General features: G+C 45.5%; 1 protein-coding gene across 1 annotated transcript in view; it reads left to right on the forward strand.

The window, feature by feature from the left end:
• pdia5 (protein disulfide isomerase family A, member 5) overlaps positions 1 to 16,003 on the forward strand; it is an 80,377-nt gene that overhangs the window by 23,804 nt on the left and 40,570 nt on the right. The window contains exons 4-9 of the mRNA XM_056290160.1: positions 253 to 336; positions 479 to 524; positions 1,718 to 1,810; positions 3,295 to 3,355; positions 5,295 to 5,362; positions 9,360 to 9,451. Coding sequence (XP_056146135.1) covers positions 253 to 336; positions 479 to 524; positions 1,718 to 1,810; positions 3,295 to 3,355; positions 5,295 to 5,362; positions 9,360 to 9,451 — 444 coding nt within the window. The remainder of the gene's footprint in view (positions 1 to 252; positions 337 to 478; positions 525 to 1,717; positions 1,811 to 3,294; positions 3,356 to 5,294; positions 5,363 to 9,359; positions 9,452 to 16,003) is intronic.

A 16,003-nucleotide genomic window follows, 5' to 3' on the forward strand; every position in this document is an offset into this window, starting at 1 on the left:
CTGGGACGGCTCAGAGAGTGGGGTAATTGGCAAAGTACAATTGGGGAGAAAAAGGGGTGGAAAAAAATCCACAAGAAAAAGTTTTACATCTTTTCTCTTATCAAGGCATGATGAATTAATTTTAATGCTGTAATATTTTAAGTATGCCGATTTCTCCCCATTAATCATGTTTCCTCCTTTAATCTCACTGTGTTCTCTTCTCTCTCTCTCTCGTTTCCCTCTCTCTCTCTCACACACTCTCTCGCTCTCTAGAGATGCAGAGGGTCGTAAACTCTGTAAGAAAGTGAAGGTGGACCCAGGCTCTAAGGGTGGTGGGACCGACCTCCTCCATTACAAGTGAGTAGTAAGAAACTCAACTGCGCGTCACACGTGCTTTTCACACTTCACTGCTCCCTGAGTAACGCTGTTTCCTCAGCTTATAGCAGTGTTCACCTTTTGAATTGCCCCGTGTGAGCGTTGTGCCCGGTGTGTCTTGCAGAGATGGGGCGTTCCACACAGAATACAACAGGCCGGCTACGTTCAAGGTGAGTAAACCCTGACCGTTCTCTCACGTCAGCTTAGGTGCCGCACATCTCCGTCTCTTTTTATTTATGTGTGGGAGCCTGTTAACATTCACTGTATCTGTCTTTATCATTATCATTAATCAGTCATTACTTGTAATGACCTTTGGTGGGAAACGAATCCGGTGCACCCGTGTTCCCACTGCTCTGCTTTTAATTAGCTCATCATTCAGTTTTCTCTATCCCCACATTCAGACGGTCTGCTAACTGCATTATGTTCATCATTTACTTTCCAAACCTTATCACAGCAGATGCAGTGAATGGGTGGTTGTTTGATCAATGTAAGCCTTTCTCATCCCCCCCCCCCTTTTTGATACGCTTGAAACGCACAACAACTAACAGCTGTTGGCTTGCAGCAAACTGTCAGACAAAATTGCAAGCAGGAACGCACATATCATGGCGTTCTGCAATAACGTGAAGAACAATGAATTAAAAAATAGACAGGCTGAGGAAATGATGGCACAAGCTTGCTTGAAGACTTTCTGCCAAGATCCAGCGACGACCGCAGCGAGAACTGGAAGAGTAGCTGCACCTCAGGCAGCTTACTAAAAAGGGAGTGTATGGCCGAATATTAAAAAAAATCAAATTTTTCGGACCAAGCGAACTTCTTAACTGCAGTCATGCCTTTGACTGTTTACTTCCTGTAATCAGTGTGTGGATTTCCATGTAAACATGCTCATTATTAAAATGTTGATCATTGTAAATTCTGCCCATGTCCACACTGTCGTTGTGGCAGCGCTGCTGAATGATGCATGTCTGGCTGTTGTCTTTGCAGACATATGATTTATTGTAATTATCTGTAAGCTTTATCTCAGCCATTATCAGACATGTAGGGAGATGGCTTTGAAGCCTCATGGATGCAGGAACAGTTAAATGCACACAAGCTACCATCTGTCAGCCTAGAAGATCACCTGTTTCTGAATTTAAAAGAGCCCAGCAGAGAGTGTGTGTAAATTGTCACCAGGGATTCTTTTGTTGGCAGGGTAATTATGAGTGGGGTTTTGTGTTGGCTACAAGTTTTTGCCTATTGTCTGGCTGTTGCTTATCTTTTTATTCCGTCCTTATCTCTTGGGCTCACCTGTCTGCCCTTTCTTTCTCCTTTTCTTCCTCTCTCTCTCTTTCTCTCTCTCTCTTTAACTCTCTCTCTCTCTCTCTAGTCTATGGTGGCATTCCTGAAAGACCCCTCGGGACCCCCGCTGTGGGAGGAGAACGCTGAGGCAAAAGACGTCGTCCACATAGAGACAGAAAAAGTAAGTCATGACAAGAGAGTTAAGTCACACAGGGTTCGCGCAGCCTGTTGAGCTTCAGACTGAAGCAAACGTGGCAAAGCAGTCACTTGGGATTAAGCGTTGAGCTCCAGACGTACACAGACTTAACACCTTGGTCACGGCGGCAACCAGGCGGCTGAGATAAAGCATATTTTGTGGCGAAGCGTCCACTCACGAGCCGCTCTTACCTGAGGGTTTTGATGAGATTAACGCGTCTGAAGCCGACACCGTGTGTCTGACACGTCAACACAGCCCCTATTCATAAAAGTGTCTGTTCAGGTCTTCAACATCAAGGAGTTGCACCGCGTAGTTCATACAGTCTATTAACCCAACACACTCATCAATGCCCACAACGCTTCCAGCACTTAAGACAGCACTCTGCCAGTCGGGTTGGTTGGCAGTCATTTAAAAAAAAAAAAATACTGCACACATACTCATGCACACATAGTCCTACACACATACAGGATCACAAAAACACACTTTTTGAAGAAGCTTTTAATTTGACCAACCTGCTTGTCTTCTCGTGGCTGGAGGGTTTCCAAGGGGTTCAACAGAACATTCTGCTGAAGTTCTCAGGAAGTTGCTCAACTCATGGAGGTAATGATAAAGGCAAATGAAAGAGGATGTGAGGGAAGAGGCTGCAGGAACCAGATGGAAATGTCCACAGTGTCCAGAATAAGAAAATTAAATTTAAAGCTATCTAATGGGGCGGAAAGTGTTTATTTAGTCATAAAGTGCTATATAGTATTAGAATAAACACAAATAAACAATGAAATACAAGTAAAAAGTTGCGCATGATGAATCCGAGTATCTTGTGTGACATTGGTAACTTCAGCATAAACCTCTGTTTCCATTAAATAATCATCGGTGTAATATTTATTTATTTGCTTAGCATGTGAGTGAAGCATGAGTGAGTTGGCCTTTTGGGTAATATATGCTTGCAGTGGGGCATCCAGTGGCGTGGTGGTCCATTCCATTGCATACCAACACAGGGATCGCTGGTTCGAATCCTCGTATTGCCTCCGGCTTGATTGGGCGTCCCTACAGACACAATTGGCCATGTCTGCGGGTGGGAAGCCGTATGTGGATATGTGTCCTGGTCACTGCACTAGCACCTCCTCTGGTTGGTTGGGGCGCCTGTTTGGGGGGTGGGGGAACTGGGGGGGAGTAGCGTGATCCTCCCATGTGCTATGTCCCCCTGGTGAAACTCCTCACTGTCAGGTGAAAAGAAGCGGCCGGTGACTCCACATGTATCAGAGGAGGCATGAGGTATCTAGCCTTCCCTGGATTGGCAGAGGAGGTGGAGCAGAGACAGGGACAGCTTGGAAAATAGGGTATTTGGCCAAGTACAACTGGGGAGAAAAAGGGGAAAAATCAAATATATATATATATATATATGCAAGGGGTATCTTTTGTTATTTAGCAATGATGACTCATATTGTTCCCTCTCTTGTCTTCTCTCTCAGGACTTCAGGAAGCTGCTAAAGCGAGAGGAGAGACCGATCCTCATGATGTTCTACGCTCCCTGTGAGTGTTTTATTATCACTGTTGTTCAGTTGCTCTCTGGTATGTGGCAAAAATTGCTGCTCTTATTACAACATTAAATTCTCCTGAACCTGCTAAAATCGGTACTACCTGGAAGAAGAGGTGTCATAGAGAGAAATATTAGCACAACCCTCAGATAATAAATGCCTTGTTTTAAATAGAGAACATGTTTGAAGCCCAGTGATCTTTTGAAATTTGTTGAATCAGTCAGTCAACATGTAAATTATATTAAAAGGCAATGCGGTCAGGCGTCCCCACAGATACAGTTGACAGTATCTGCGGGTGAGAAGCCGGATGTGGGTATGTGTCCTGGTCGTTGCACTAGCGCCTCCTCTGCTCAGTCGAGGCACCTGTTTGGGGGGTAGAGGGAACTGGGGGGGAATAGCGTGATTCTCCCATGCGCTATGTCCCCTCCTGGTGAAACTCCTCACTGTCAGCTGAAAAGAAGCGGCTGGCAACTCCACATGTATTGGAGGAGGCATGTGGTAGTGTGAAGCCCTCCCCGGATCGGCAGAGGGGCTGGAGCAGCGACCACGATGGCTCAAAAGAATGGGGTAATTGGCCAGACACAATTGGGGAGAAAACAAAAAAATTCAATGCAATTTACATTGAGTAAAAGTGTACAGATAAAAGGAGGCATGGTGACAGAGTGGTTAGCGCTGTCACCTGACAGCAAGAAGGTCCTGGGTTTGTGCCCCGGGGTTGTCCAACCTTGGGGGTCATCCCAGCTCATCGTCTGTGTGGAGTTTACATGTTCTCCCTGTGTCTGTGGTGGGTTTTCTCCAGGTGCTCTGGTTTCCCTCACCATCAAAAAGACATGCTTGTTGGGATTTATACTCCTGTCTGTGCCCCTGACAGAGGCATGGCAAGATGAACTGGAGTTGGTCCCTGGGTGCTGCACGGCGGCTGCCCACTGCTCCTAGCTACACAGCTAGGATGGGTTAAATGCACGGTATAATTTCCCCATGGGGATTAATAAAATATAATAAAGTATATATAAAGTATAAAAAGTAGGTAATGATAAATGAAATAGAAACAGATGAAACAAAAAACATCTGGCCAAGCAGAGGTTCTTAACTTTTAGATGTCTTGCTCATCTGCCGTTAGTCATCTTGCCACCACTGCAACATGAAACCAGTTCTTTTTCAGGGGAATCAAACCTCTGTTTCTTGGACTCTTAACACGATTCTGATAAGGTGGGGCTGGAACCCGCTAACATCATTCGTGGTGGTCCATTAACGCATCACTTTACAGCGGCGGCGGCAGCGGCTTATGAGGCAGAGCAGGTCATCCAGTAACTGGAGGGTTGCCGGTTCGATCCTTGGCTCATTGTGGCAGAAAGTATCGCTGTCCCCGAGCAAGACACCTAACCCCTAACTGCTCCCGATGAGCTGCTTGTTACCTTGCGTGGTTGACACCACATTCTGTGTATGAGTGTGTGTGCATGGGTAAAATGTAGAGTGTTTATTGTAAAGCAGTACAGAAAAAAGCGCTGCATAAAAGCAGTCCATTTACTACTTGTTCACTGGTTTGTTAAGTAATTTTAACAGTAACAATTACTTGGTATTTATCATACCAGAAAGTGTTTAGCACTTACCCAGAATATGCTGTCCACTTTGTTGGGTTTCAAAGAACGTGATGGGATTTAGTGCATTAGGCTTTAGTTTTACTGGTCAGTTGGAGCTCAATGGTGGCTGCATGGGAGGTTTTGTATTAAAGATTGCTCAGTTAATAGGCATTGCTTCTCAGTACATCACCTCTCTCACAATAGATAACACATAGCCCCCTCTTTTTCAATCGTGATGGCTCTCCCCATGATGAAAAAGATCTTTTATGGCGTTATTGATGCCGTCTTGAATGATGGGCCTATTCAGCTCCTCTCCAATAACTTCTGTTATTCCCTTTTGTGTTTATCGGACAGGGTGCGGTGTGTGTAAGAGAATGCAGCCAATCTTTCAGCAAGCAGCCACAGAGACCAAGGGAAAATATGTAAGTTGGCCAGATCCTTCTCTCTTGCTCCCTGAGTTTACAGCCTTGCCTGTTTAACTCATCCAGGCCTGCAGCCGTCTTTCATGGATGTGGCACACTTGCCTTGTCTGTGAGGAGGCATGCTTTGTATCCCATTGTTTGTTTTATTCTTAGCTGACTGTAGGATGGTTTAGCTATCTAAACTGCAGACTTGTTTACAGGCTGTTGAACTGATCCTGGTGGAAGCAGTCTATTACATAACCCACACAGTTTTGCTTCAGCAAAATGCTTCAGCTCTAGTTCATTTCAACAGTCTAAAAATCCATAGATGACCTTTTGGCTAAAGCCGGTAGCACCATACTCATCTCTGCCATCCTCTCTGCTGGAATGAAATTGCTTTATGAGTGTTTTGACAAACTCTAACGCGCCAGTGCAATTACCGCAATTCATTTAAAAGCCAGCCAATGTTGCTGAGCTTTCCTTTTGGTCAATTGAGCACATTAGAGGATGGTAAATGATCACCGGGGATGTCAGATCTGTCTCCAGCGTGTTGGTTTGCAGCGTGATCAGTTAATCCTGGCCCCTACAGCCACAGTTATATGCTTAAGACCTTCTTGTTGAAGTTTGCAATCTCTGTATGGATTAAATACCACCTCTGACTGCACCAACTTTGAGTTTGCAGTCTTGCTCTCTCTCCCATTACAGGAGTCAGGAACATTTTTCATTTCATTCCATGCACCTGCGCACATGAAATGAAATGAAATATTGTTTCCCCCAGCCCACAGCAGTGCAACACAAACAGAAAAACACATCCAAACTACAAGAACACATAAATCCAAATTACAAAAAACTACAAAAACACATATATCCAACAATTCAAAAAATTTCACTGTCCAAGCGAGCGAATGCCAGGATGACTGTCAGAACTGCTGGTCTGCATGGGCTAGCAGTTAGCTTAGCCTGCCCTGCTTCCGCATCCCGTCAGACCGCACTTGGTGTTTTTCTCCATGGGTGCAGCTCCAAGCAGGGGCGTGGTCCCTTGGGCCCACCAGACGCAGCATACCAGGCTCCCCCAGCCGATCCAATGCCAGCTCTCTCAGCCAGACACCCTCAACACACCTCCCCACACTCCACATGACGACACCAAAAATACAGTCAACGCTAGGCGAAGCCGCCGCCAGACCGCTTTCAGTGTTATTGGAACCGCCAGTCTGCATGGGCGAGCAGTTAGCTTAGCCTGCCCCGCTTCGACGTCCTGTCAGACTGCCCTCGGTGTTTCCTCCTCAGATGCAGCTCCATGCAGGGCCATGGTCCCCGGGCCCACAGGACACAGCAGACCAAGCTCTCCCAGCCAATCCAGCGCCAGCTCTCCCAGCCATCAAACGAAAACACAAACCTCGGTACTGGGCAAGGCCGCCGCAAACTTAAGTTCGCGCTGCCATCTTCCCACACCGGGTGAGACCGCTGCAAACGTGAATTTGCGGAGCCATGTTCCCACCTATCCTCCCTGGCCTACTTTCCTCCCTATCCTACTTTGACCTTCTCCTTCGAGCTCCAGTCAGTTCCCCAAAGACCCATCGGAGGAAATCACAGACAGAGAATACAATGGAAAGCAAACTTGGTTGGTGGGGGTGTTTGGTTTCCCACTGTTGAAATAGTTTTGAATAACACGGGACATGCACTAACACAGATCAGTGGTACTTGGGAGAGGGAGCCCCACGTAAGCACCTCGGCAAACAGGCTCTGAGTTCGTTCTTCACAAGCTCTTGTCCTCAAGCATTGGGCCGAAGAGTCTGCAGGAAAAATGCACTGTATAATGAGAGCAGAGAGAGACTGCCTGCCGAGTAGACAATGAAGTCGGTAGGGGCAACATGTTTACCCCATAACGGAGTAGGAAATGAATGGAAAGATAATTGGATGGTTTTTTTTAGTTGGTTTTCACGCACGCTTACAATGAGTAAATATTTAAACCCCTCATTTGGAGATTAACATAATGGATGCAATTTTCTGTGTGCACAACGTGTGTGTTTGTGTGTGTGTGTGTGTGTGTGTGTGTGTGTGTGTGTGTGTGTGTGTGTGTGTGTGAAAGAGAGAGAGAGAGGCGGAAACAAAGGGTTGAGAGAGATGGGGACAGAGAGAGAGAGACTGAGAGAGACAGGTGTTTGTGTGACTAACTATTGTGAGAGCCTGATAGCGGTGCTTTACAAGTGAAGGATTTAAACACACAAGCAGCGTTCAGCCAAGTCATTGCACACATTGTTCACCACTCTGTCCCAGGCGTGGGAAGGCTTGCATGCGAAATGCTTACATCTCATCAAGTGGGAGATGGTGTGAATCAAAGATGTCAAAGCCACAGTGAAGTATTGTTTGTATCGAACCAATTTTGGCCGTGTGTGTGTGTGACAAAAAAACTCTTTAAAACAATGAACTTTCCTTACCTAAAACTAAGCTACACAACCTCAGAGAAAGTGCGCGGATCCTTTATCGAACATTGTCTCATTCTGTTTCCCTTTCTAGCCGAACTGAACAGAACATAGTACACATTCTGAAAGGGACCAATGGAAATTATAGCTAAGAAAAATCTGCATCGATTGAATACCTTTAATCGGGGTGTCCGGGTGGTGTCTATTCCGTTGCCTACCAACACGGGGATCGCCGGTTCGAATCCCTGTGTTACCTCCAGCTTGGTCAGGCGCCCTTACAGACACAATTGGCCGTGTCTGCGAGTGGGAAGCCGGATGTGGGTATGTGTCCTGGTCACTGCACTAGTGCCTCCTCTGGTCGGTCGGGGGTGCTTGTTTGGGGGGGAGGGGGGAATAGCGTGATCCTCCCACATGCTGCGTCCCCCTGGTGAAACTCCACTGTCAGGTGAAAAGAAGTGGCTGATGACTCCTCATGTATCGAAGGAGGCATGTGGTAGTCTGCAGCCCTCCCCGGATCGGCAGAGGGGGTGGAGCAGCGACCAGGATGGCTCGGAAGAGTGGGGTAGTTGGCTGGGTACAATTCAAACTCACACTCATTTATTTCCTTAATAGCAGTAGCAAATGTGGGATTTTCTTTATTGTTAGCTGCGTTGCTAAGCTTCAATTTCAGCTGAGTATGTGGTTCTTATTGGGCCTGGGAGAGCACAGCATGTCCATACAACACATTTTTTCACCGATTATCACATCGTTCTTTGAAAATGTTGCCTTTTTTGTAGCCAGTTACCAAAGTTCTCTCCTTAGACGTCAATTGCTCCGTGTTCTCCAATGCAGAGTCATGCACTTTCCTGGGAACTACAGTCTTACAGGACCTCAAGTGGGCAGAAAACATTATCTCCGTCATCAAACGGGGGCCAATCAGATGATGCTGTTCCTCTGAGGCCAGTGGTCACCAACCCTGCTCCTGGAGAGCAACCCTCTTGCTGGTTTTCACTCCAACCCTCATTTAACACGTCTGATTCAATTAATCAAGGTCTTGGTAAGTAGGTAATTAGTAGAATCAGGTGTGTTAAATTAGGGTTGTAGTGAAAACTGGCAGGATGGTAGCTCTCTAGGAGCAAGGTTGATGACCACTACTGCAGTTATTAAAATTCAACTTGCTATGGACAATGGTAGCCCAGTTTTACACAGCAATCACATACTCCATCCTCACCCCCACCTTGATATGCACTCCCCTTATAATCATCTGCCATGTCTTGTGTCAGGTGTGAGCAAAACAATCAGTTGGATTTTAAACTTACTTGAGTGATTAAAAATAGATTTGCATAAAAATAGATTCTGGCTACATTGTGCCGCTGGAAAAAACTAAATGAAATTGAAGTATGCTCTTTGGTAAGCGGAGTGAATTGCTTCTTATCAGGTTTTGAAAAGTGGGACAGACTTGGATGTCATGAATTGTTTTTCGTCTCATACTTTAAGCCAACATCTATTACCCACTGTTTTCAGTGGTCTCTGGTTTCCTCCTTGAGTAATCCATCCTAATATCTCAATATCTTCTCTCTCTCTCTCTCTCTCTTCCATCTTCATATCTTCTCTAGGTACTGGCAGGGATGAACGTGCACCCAGCAGAGTTCGATGGCCTCAAGCAGGAGTACAATGTCAAGGGCTACCCGACCTTCTGCTACTTTGAGTGAGTCAAGTCCTCTCATCTGTCTCACTTTAGGCCCAGTTTTCATGTCGCCTCTCTTAATTCAGTCTTCCCGCCTCAGAATATTAAAGCATGGCCACTTCAGTTAACTATCTCTTGTCAGAAAGTGCTGTCAAGGCTTCTCGGACCCAAGACTTCACACTTCAAACAGGTGGGAAGTGTGCCCCCCCCCCCGGTTCTAAATACATCTAAGTTTAAAGAAGAAGGTTTCTCTCAAGTGTTTGGGTCCTTAAGTATTCCTTTTGAGCAAAGCAGGCTCACAGTTGGGGGCTGTTGCCAGGGATCAGGGCAGCCAGGGATGTTGACTGCACTAAAGTGCCAGCATTTCTTTCGGGTGCCAGCCCTCCTTTAGGGTGCCAGTGTCTTAGGAGGGCCTCACAAGGGATGCAGTATACAGATGGCTCTAAAGATATGTAAAGTTGAATTAGGTTATGTGCTAAATACACTCAAACACTCGCACACATGCATCCACCAATACACACATTTATAGCTTGTTGACTGTCCTGTGATCGCATACGCAGCAGGAAAGTAAGAGCTTGACTGATCCTGGGTGTTTGTTCAAACAGTCTCCCTACCATCGCTTCACTGCACTGGTATTTACTTTGTTGCAAAATGTGAGCTGGTGCACTGGTGCCCTAACCTTCCAGCTTTTATTCCTCCTGCGTCAGCTTTTTCATCCCCCATCTCCACATTAAATGCTCTCTCATTCCAGTCTGGCCTTTTAATTAGACCAGGGCTGATTAAGTGGCCCTGTGGTGTATGTGTGTGTGTGTGTTTGTGTTTGCCCTCTGCGTGCATGTGTCAATGCTGTGTTAAGAGTGTAAGTGTGTGTGTGTGTGTGTGTGTGTGTGTGTGCGTGCGCGCGCGCGCGTGTGCGTGTGTGCATACTTTCACCGGTGCATTCATGTGAGGCTGAGCCGGAGTCAGTCTGTTAGCTGGCAGTACATTTGTGTCAGCGCAGGGCTAGCTAACGACCGTCCAACAACATTGACTTCAGTAATGAGCCCCTCACTGATAAACAGGAGCTAATCACTACAGTATAATTCTGCATCAACACTGCTGGAGTTATCTGGCTGTTTAACCCACCATGAGACATTGCACTCAAGGTCTCTTTACCGTCTCCCTTTCCTTAAGTGAGCAGTGCACTACAGTACAATGCTAGACCTATTATATCTGAACCAGCAACAGAATTCAAACTATGATTCTGCTTACAACGCCAGTGTTTTTCAACTTAAGACCTGTTTTCCTATCATTAGGAGTCAAACTGAGCGATGGGGAGCAGACTCATTTAAATTGATTCAAAATTTAGCAAGCTGACGTCGGCCGACTGCCTCTTACCAAGCTGCAATGTAATCCTTTGGGGTTATAACGCTCACTGAATAATGTCCATGAAAAGAAGTCTTGGAACAACAGGCTCAAAATGTTTTGGAAAGTGTCTGAAATCATCTTCCATTATGAAAAGACAATCCCTGTACAGTCATTCGGTACAGTTATAGACCTTTTTTTGTTGTTTTTGTTTTCTGTTATGCACTTACCTTCTGCAACAACCCCCTTCTCACGGAATTACAGAGCAAGACTTCTGTTCCAGGTTAGAAATGGATTTATAGCTATATAATTCCATGATTGATAATTGAGCGACAGGCATGAGCGCAAGTCCATGAATACTGGGATGGCATCCAGCACTTTACCTGTGCTCCCATCCATAGGGTTAGTGGTTGTGACAGGAAGGGCATCCGATGTAAAATTTTACATAATCATTATGTGGATTGACATAATGATTTGGATTGACATAAGATTTTCATTGGGAATGACGAAGAAGGACAGGATTAGGAACAATTATATTAGAGGGATCGCTCAAGTTGGACAGTTTGGAGACAAAGCAAGAGAGGCAAGATTGAGATGGCTTGGACATGTGTGGAGGAGTGATGCTGGGTATATTGGGAGAAGGATACTGAATATGGAGCTGCCAGGAAAGAGGAAAAGAAGAAGGACAACGAGGAGGTTTATGGATGTGGTGAGGGAGGGCATGCAGGTGGCTGGTGTGACAGAGGAAGATGCAGAAGACAGGAAGAAATGGAAATGGATGATCCACTGTGGCGACCCCTAACGGGAGCAGCTGAACATAGTAGGAGAGAGTTTCACAGGCTGATGTTGACCGGAGTTGACATGTTTTAGAGACCATTTTATTTGTAATCTTTTTGTCCTTTTAGGGAGGGGAAGTTCCTCCACCACTATGAAAACTATGGAGCTACAGCCAAGGACATCGCTGACTGGATGAGAAGCTGCCGGTGCGAGGAGAAGCAAGGCTCCATATGGGATTGGTCGAGGCCCAGGTTAACAACGGCCGCCATTGGTGCTGTGCCCTCACAGGGTACCGATGGAAACTATAAAACCCGCTGTGGCAACCCCTGAGAAACAGGGAACAAGCCAAAAGAAGAAGAAGAAGAATTCCATGACTGATAATGTGGCTAGTCAAGTCAATTTTATGTGTATAGCTCAATACCACCAGTTACAAATTTGGCTTCAGGGGACTTTACAGCAAAACAACATCCTGTTCGTAGATCCTTGCATCAGATAAGAAACAACTCCCTAAAAAAACCTTTTAACAGGGAAAAAACTAGGAAGAAACCTCAGAGAGAGCAACAGAGGGAGGGCTCTCTTTCCCAAGATGGACAGACATGCAGTGGATGTTGTGTTTAAAGAAAAAAATCAATTTTCAGAATGCAACATTGAAAGAGGATAACAGAATTATAATGGAATTATAATATATATGATGAGGCGGACCCTGTGATGGCCTGGCAGCCTGTCCAGGATGTCTCCCTGCCTGCTGCCCAGTGACTGCTGGGATAGGCTCCAGCATCCCTGCGACCCTGCAAGCAGGATAAGCGGTTTGGATAATGGATGGATGGATGATGAGGAGGACACCAAGTCGTGTCCAGATGCCACTGGAACAGCCCAGGACCTGAGCCACGCGCCCACTATCACCATGGAGACCTGACAGGAGGACAGAATACGCATGCACACAGGGGAGACTCACATCACACCATTCTCATACCTGGGAGAAGAGACAAGAAAAAATATTAGTCACACAGAGAAAGATACAACATTGAAACAGGATAACAGAATTATATGGATTTATAAGATATATAAAGATTGTGACGAGGAGGATGCCAAGCGGCGTCCATCATCACATTGGAGACCCGGGAGGAGGACAGTTTATACGTGCACATAGGGGAGACTCACATCACATCATTCACATACACGGCAGAAGAGTCAGGAGAAGACATCATTCAGAAAGAGAGGGAGAGAGAAACAGTTGAGATAGTCAGTAATCTATAATCTCGTCAGCAGAACAGAAAGACATGCACGTTATGGTTAATACTCCTGTCTTTGCCCCTGAACGAGGCATGGCAAGACAAACTGGAGTTGGTCCCTGGGCGCTGCATGGCGGCTTCCCACTAAATTGCCCTCTGGGTTAAATGCAGAGCAGAATTTCCCCACAGGGATTAATAAAGTATATCAAATACCATCTCATCATTACCCTTCATGGCCAAGGCTCCTCGGAGTCCTCTCATAACATTCTGAGCCTGTTGGTGTCAAAAGAAAAGCTCTTTTAGTGGATGTTATTTTGCGAAGGATTACATTGCAGCTTGGTGTACAGCAGTAGGCTGACACAAGCTTGCTCAATACTGAATCAATTTAAAAGGTTCTGCCACCCATCACCTAGTTTGACTCCTTACCATAGGAAAATAGGGCTTGGGTTTAAAAAAAAAAGTAGTAGAATGTTCCTTTAAGAGTATCCATGTAATGTCCTTTTAACAGAAAAAAACATTAATTTTTTTTTATGTTAGCACAAGTGGATTTTCAGGGGTTTAAGTGCCTTTTGTAGCTCAAGAGATAAAAGAAGTAAATATGGAGTTGGTGATTTGTGTCAAGGAGGGAATTTCCAGGCAGCTAATTCTTCAGCTAAGAATGGAAAGTTCTGTGCATCAGATACAGTTTCCGTCATCACGTGTAAACTTTTATTTCTTTTCGCTGAATATCTCTGGCACTGTAATCCCCAGTCATCGGTTCTCTTCGTGATTTTGGATTTGAACTTGCTAGCACCAGTTGGTAATGACACTGATCCTCTGGCACGAGGTTGAGCTGCTATAGATCTGATGTCCCTGTCAAATCTTTCACAGATTTGTACTTTAACATTGTTTTTGCATCCTATCAGCAGCTGTCAGACTGTGTTCCGCTTCCGAAAGCACACTTTTTCAGATACTTACAGACCCATAGCTTTGTATGGAATACCTTCCCTGGTTTTCCCGATCTGCCGGAGGATTCTCCTCTTGGTGATTTTTTTTTTGACTGCGTCTCCATCTCTGAAAGGGACTATCGCTAGAATCTACAATGAGAATCATAGCTTAAGCATAGACTCACTTGATTCAATTGAGTTCTTATGGGAGACAGATTTGGGGGAAGAAATATCACGTGAGGTTTGGGGAGAGATTCTGGGAAGAGTACACAGCTCCTCTGTTTGTGCGAAGTATGGTTTGGTACAATGTAAAATGGTCCAATGCGCTTACTTTGCCCAGGCTCATCTATCCAAGATTTACAAGGATGCCTCCCCGATCTGTGACAGATGTCATCAGGCCCCAGCCAACCTTATACATATGCTCTGGCTCTGTCCATCCTTGTTTAACTTGTGGGCAAGGTTTTTAATACTTTTTCTGAAATACTGGGCCGGAAGCTTGAGCCTAACCCTTTCAGTGGTCTCTTTAGGGTGTCAGTCTCGTTGCCCTCTTCTTCTTTTTCCCAGAGAATGTAATTGCCTTCACCGCTTTACTGGCTAGGAGACTGATCCTTATTAAGTGGAAATCTCCTGCACCACTGTCTCATACACATTAGATTCGGGATGTACTATACTTTCTTAAGTTGGAGAAAATAAGGCTGACCCTCCAAGGAAGGTCCAATGCATTTGTCAAGGTCTGGGGCCTCTTCCTCAAGTGCATCAAGAATACTAAGTTTTCAGATATTTCAACCTAATGAATTGGTTGTGGATGGGTAAGAAGTGGCAATGTGAGTTTTTCTTCTTTTTTTTTCTTTTTTTCTGTTATGTTTTGCTTTGTTTTAATGTGTAGAGCAGCAACATTAATGTGCTGTTGAACAGCCTCGTTATTATGTGTTGTTTTCCAGTTTACTTGTTTTCTCCTGGTATGTGTGTGCATGGTATTGTTCCGAGTTTAGTGGGTTCGGTGCCCAATTCTGTATAAACATACACTCACTGACCACTTTATTAGGTACACCTTGCTAGTACCGGGTTGAACCCCCTTTTGCCTTCAGAACTGCCTTAATCCTTCATGGCATAGATTCAACAAGGTACTGGAAACATACCTCAGAGAGTTTGGTCCATATTGACATGATAGCATCACGCAGTTGCTGCAGAATTGTCGGCTGCACATCCATGATGCGAATCTCCCGGTCCACCACATCCCAAAGGTGCTCTATTGGATTGAGATCTGGTGACTGTGGAGGCCATTTGAGTACAGTGAACTAATTGTCATGTTCAAGAAACCAGTCTGAGATGATTCGAGCATTATGACATGGCGCGTTATCCTGCTGGAAGTAGCCATCAGAAGATGGGAACACTGTGGTCATAAAGGGATGGACATGGTCAGCAACAATACTCAGGTAGGCTGTGGCATTGACACGATGCTCAATTGGTACTAAGGGGCCCAAAGTGTGCCAAGAAAATATCCCCCACACCATTACACCACCAGCCTGAACCGTTGATACAAGGCAGGATGGATCCATGCTTCCATGTTGTTGACGCCAAATTCGGACCCTACCATCCGAATGTCGCAGCAGAAATCGAGACTCATCAGACCAGGCAACGTTTTTCCAATCTTCTATTGTCCAATTTTGGTGAGCCTGTGTGAATTGTAGCCTCAGTGTCCTGTTCTTAGCTGACAGGAGTGGCACCCGGTGTGGTCTTCTGCTGCTGTAGCCCATCTGCCTCAAGGTTCGACGTGTTGTGCGTTCAGAGATGCTCTTCTGCATACCTCGGTTGTAATGAGTGGTTATTTGAGTTACTGTTGCCTTTCTATCAGCTCGAACCAGTCTGGCCATTCTCCTCTGACCTCTGGCATCAACAAGGCATTTTCGCCCACAGAACTGCCGCTCGCTGGATATTTTCTCTTTTTCGGACCATTCTCTGTAAACCCTAGAGATGGTTGTGCGTAAAAATCCCAGGAGATCAGCAGTTTCTGAAATACTCAGACCAGCCCGTCTGGCACCAACAACCATGCCACGTTCAAAGTCACTTAAATCACCTTTCTTCCCCATTCTGATGCTCGGTTTGAACTGCAGCAAATCGTCTTGACCATGTCTACATGCCTAAATGCATTGAGTTGCTGCCATGTGATTGGCTGATTAGAAATTTGCGTTAATGAGCAGTTGGACAGGTGTGCCTAATAAAGTGGCCGGTGAGTGTATGTCTTTGTTCTCTGATGGAACATCCATCCACCCATCCATTATCCAAGCTGCTTA

Source organism: Lampris incognitus, chromosome 11 (genome assembly GCF_029633865.1).
Source record: "Lampris incognitus isolate fLamInc1 chromosome 11, fLamInc1.hap2, whole genome shotgun sequence".
NCBI classification, from domain to species: Eukaryota; Metazoa; Chordata; class Actinopteri; order Lampriformes; family Lampridae; genus Lampris; species Lampris incognitus.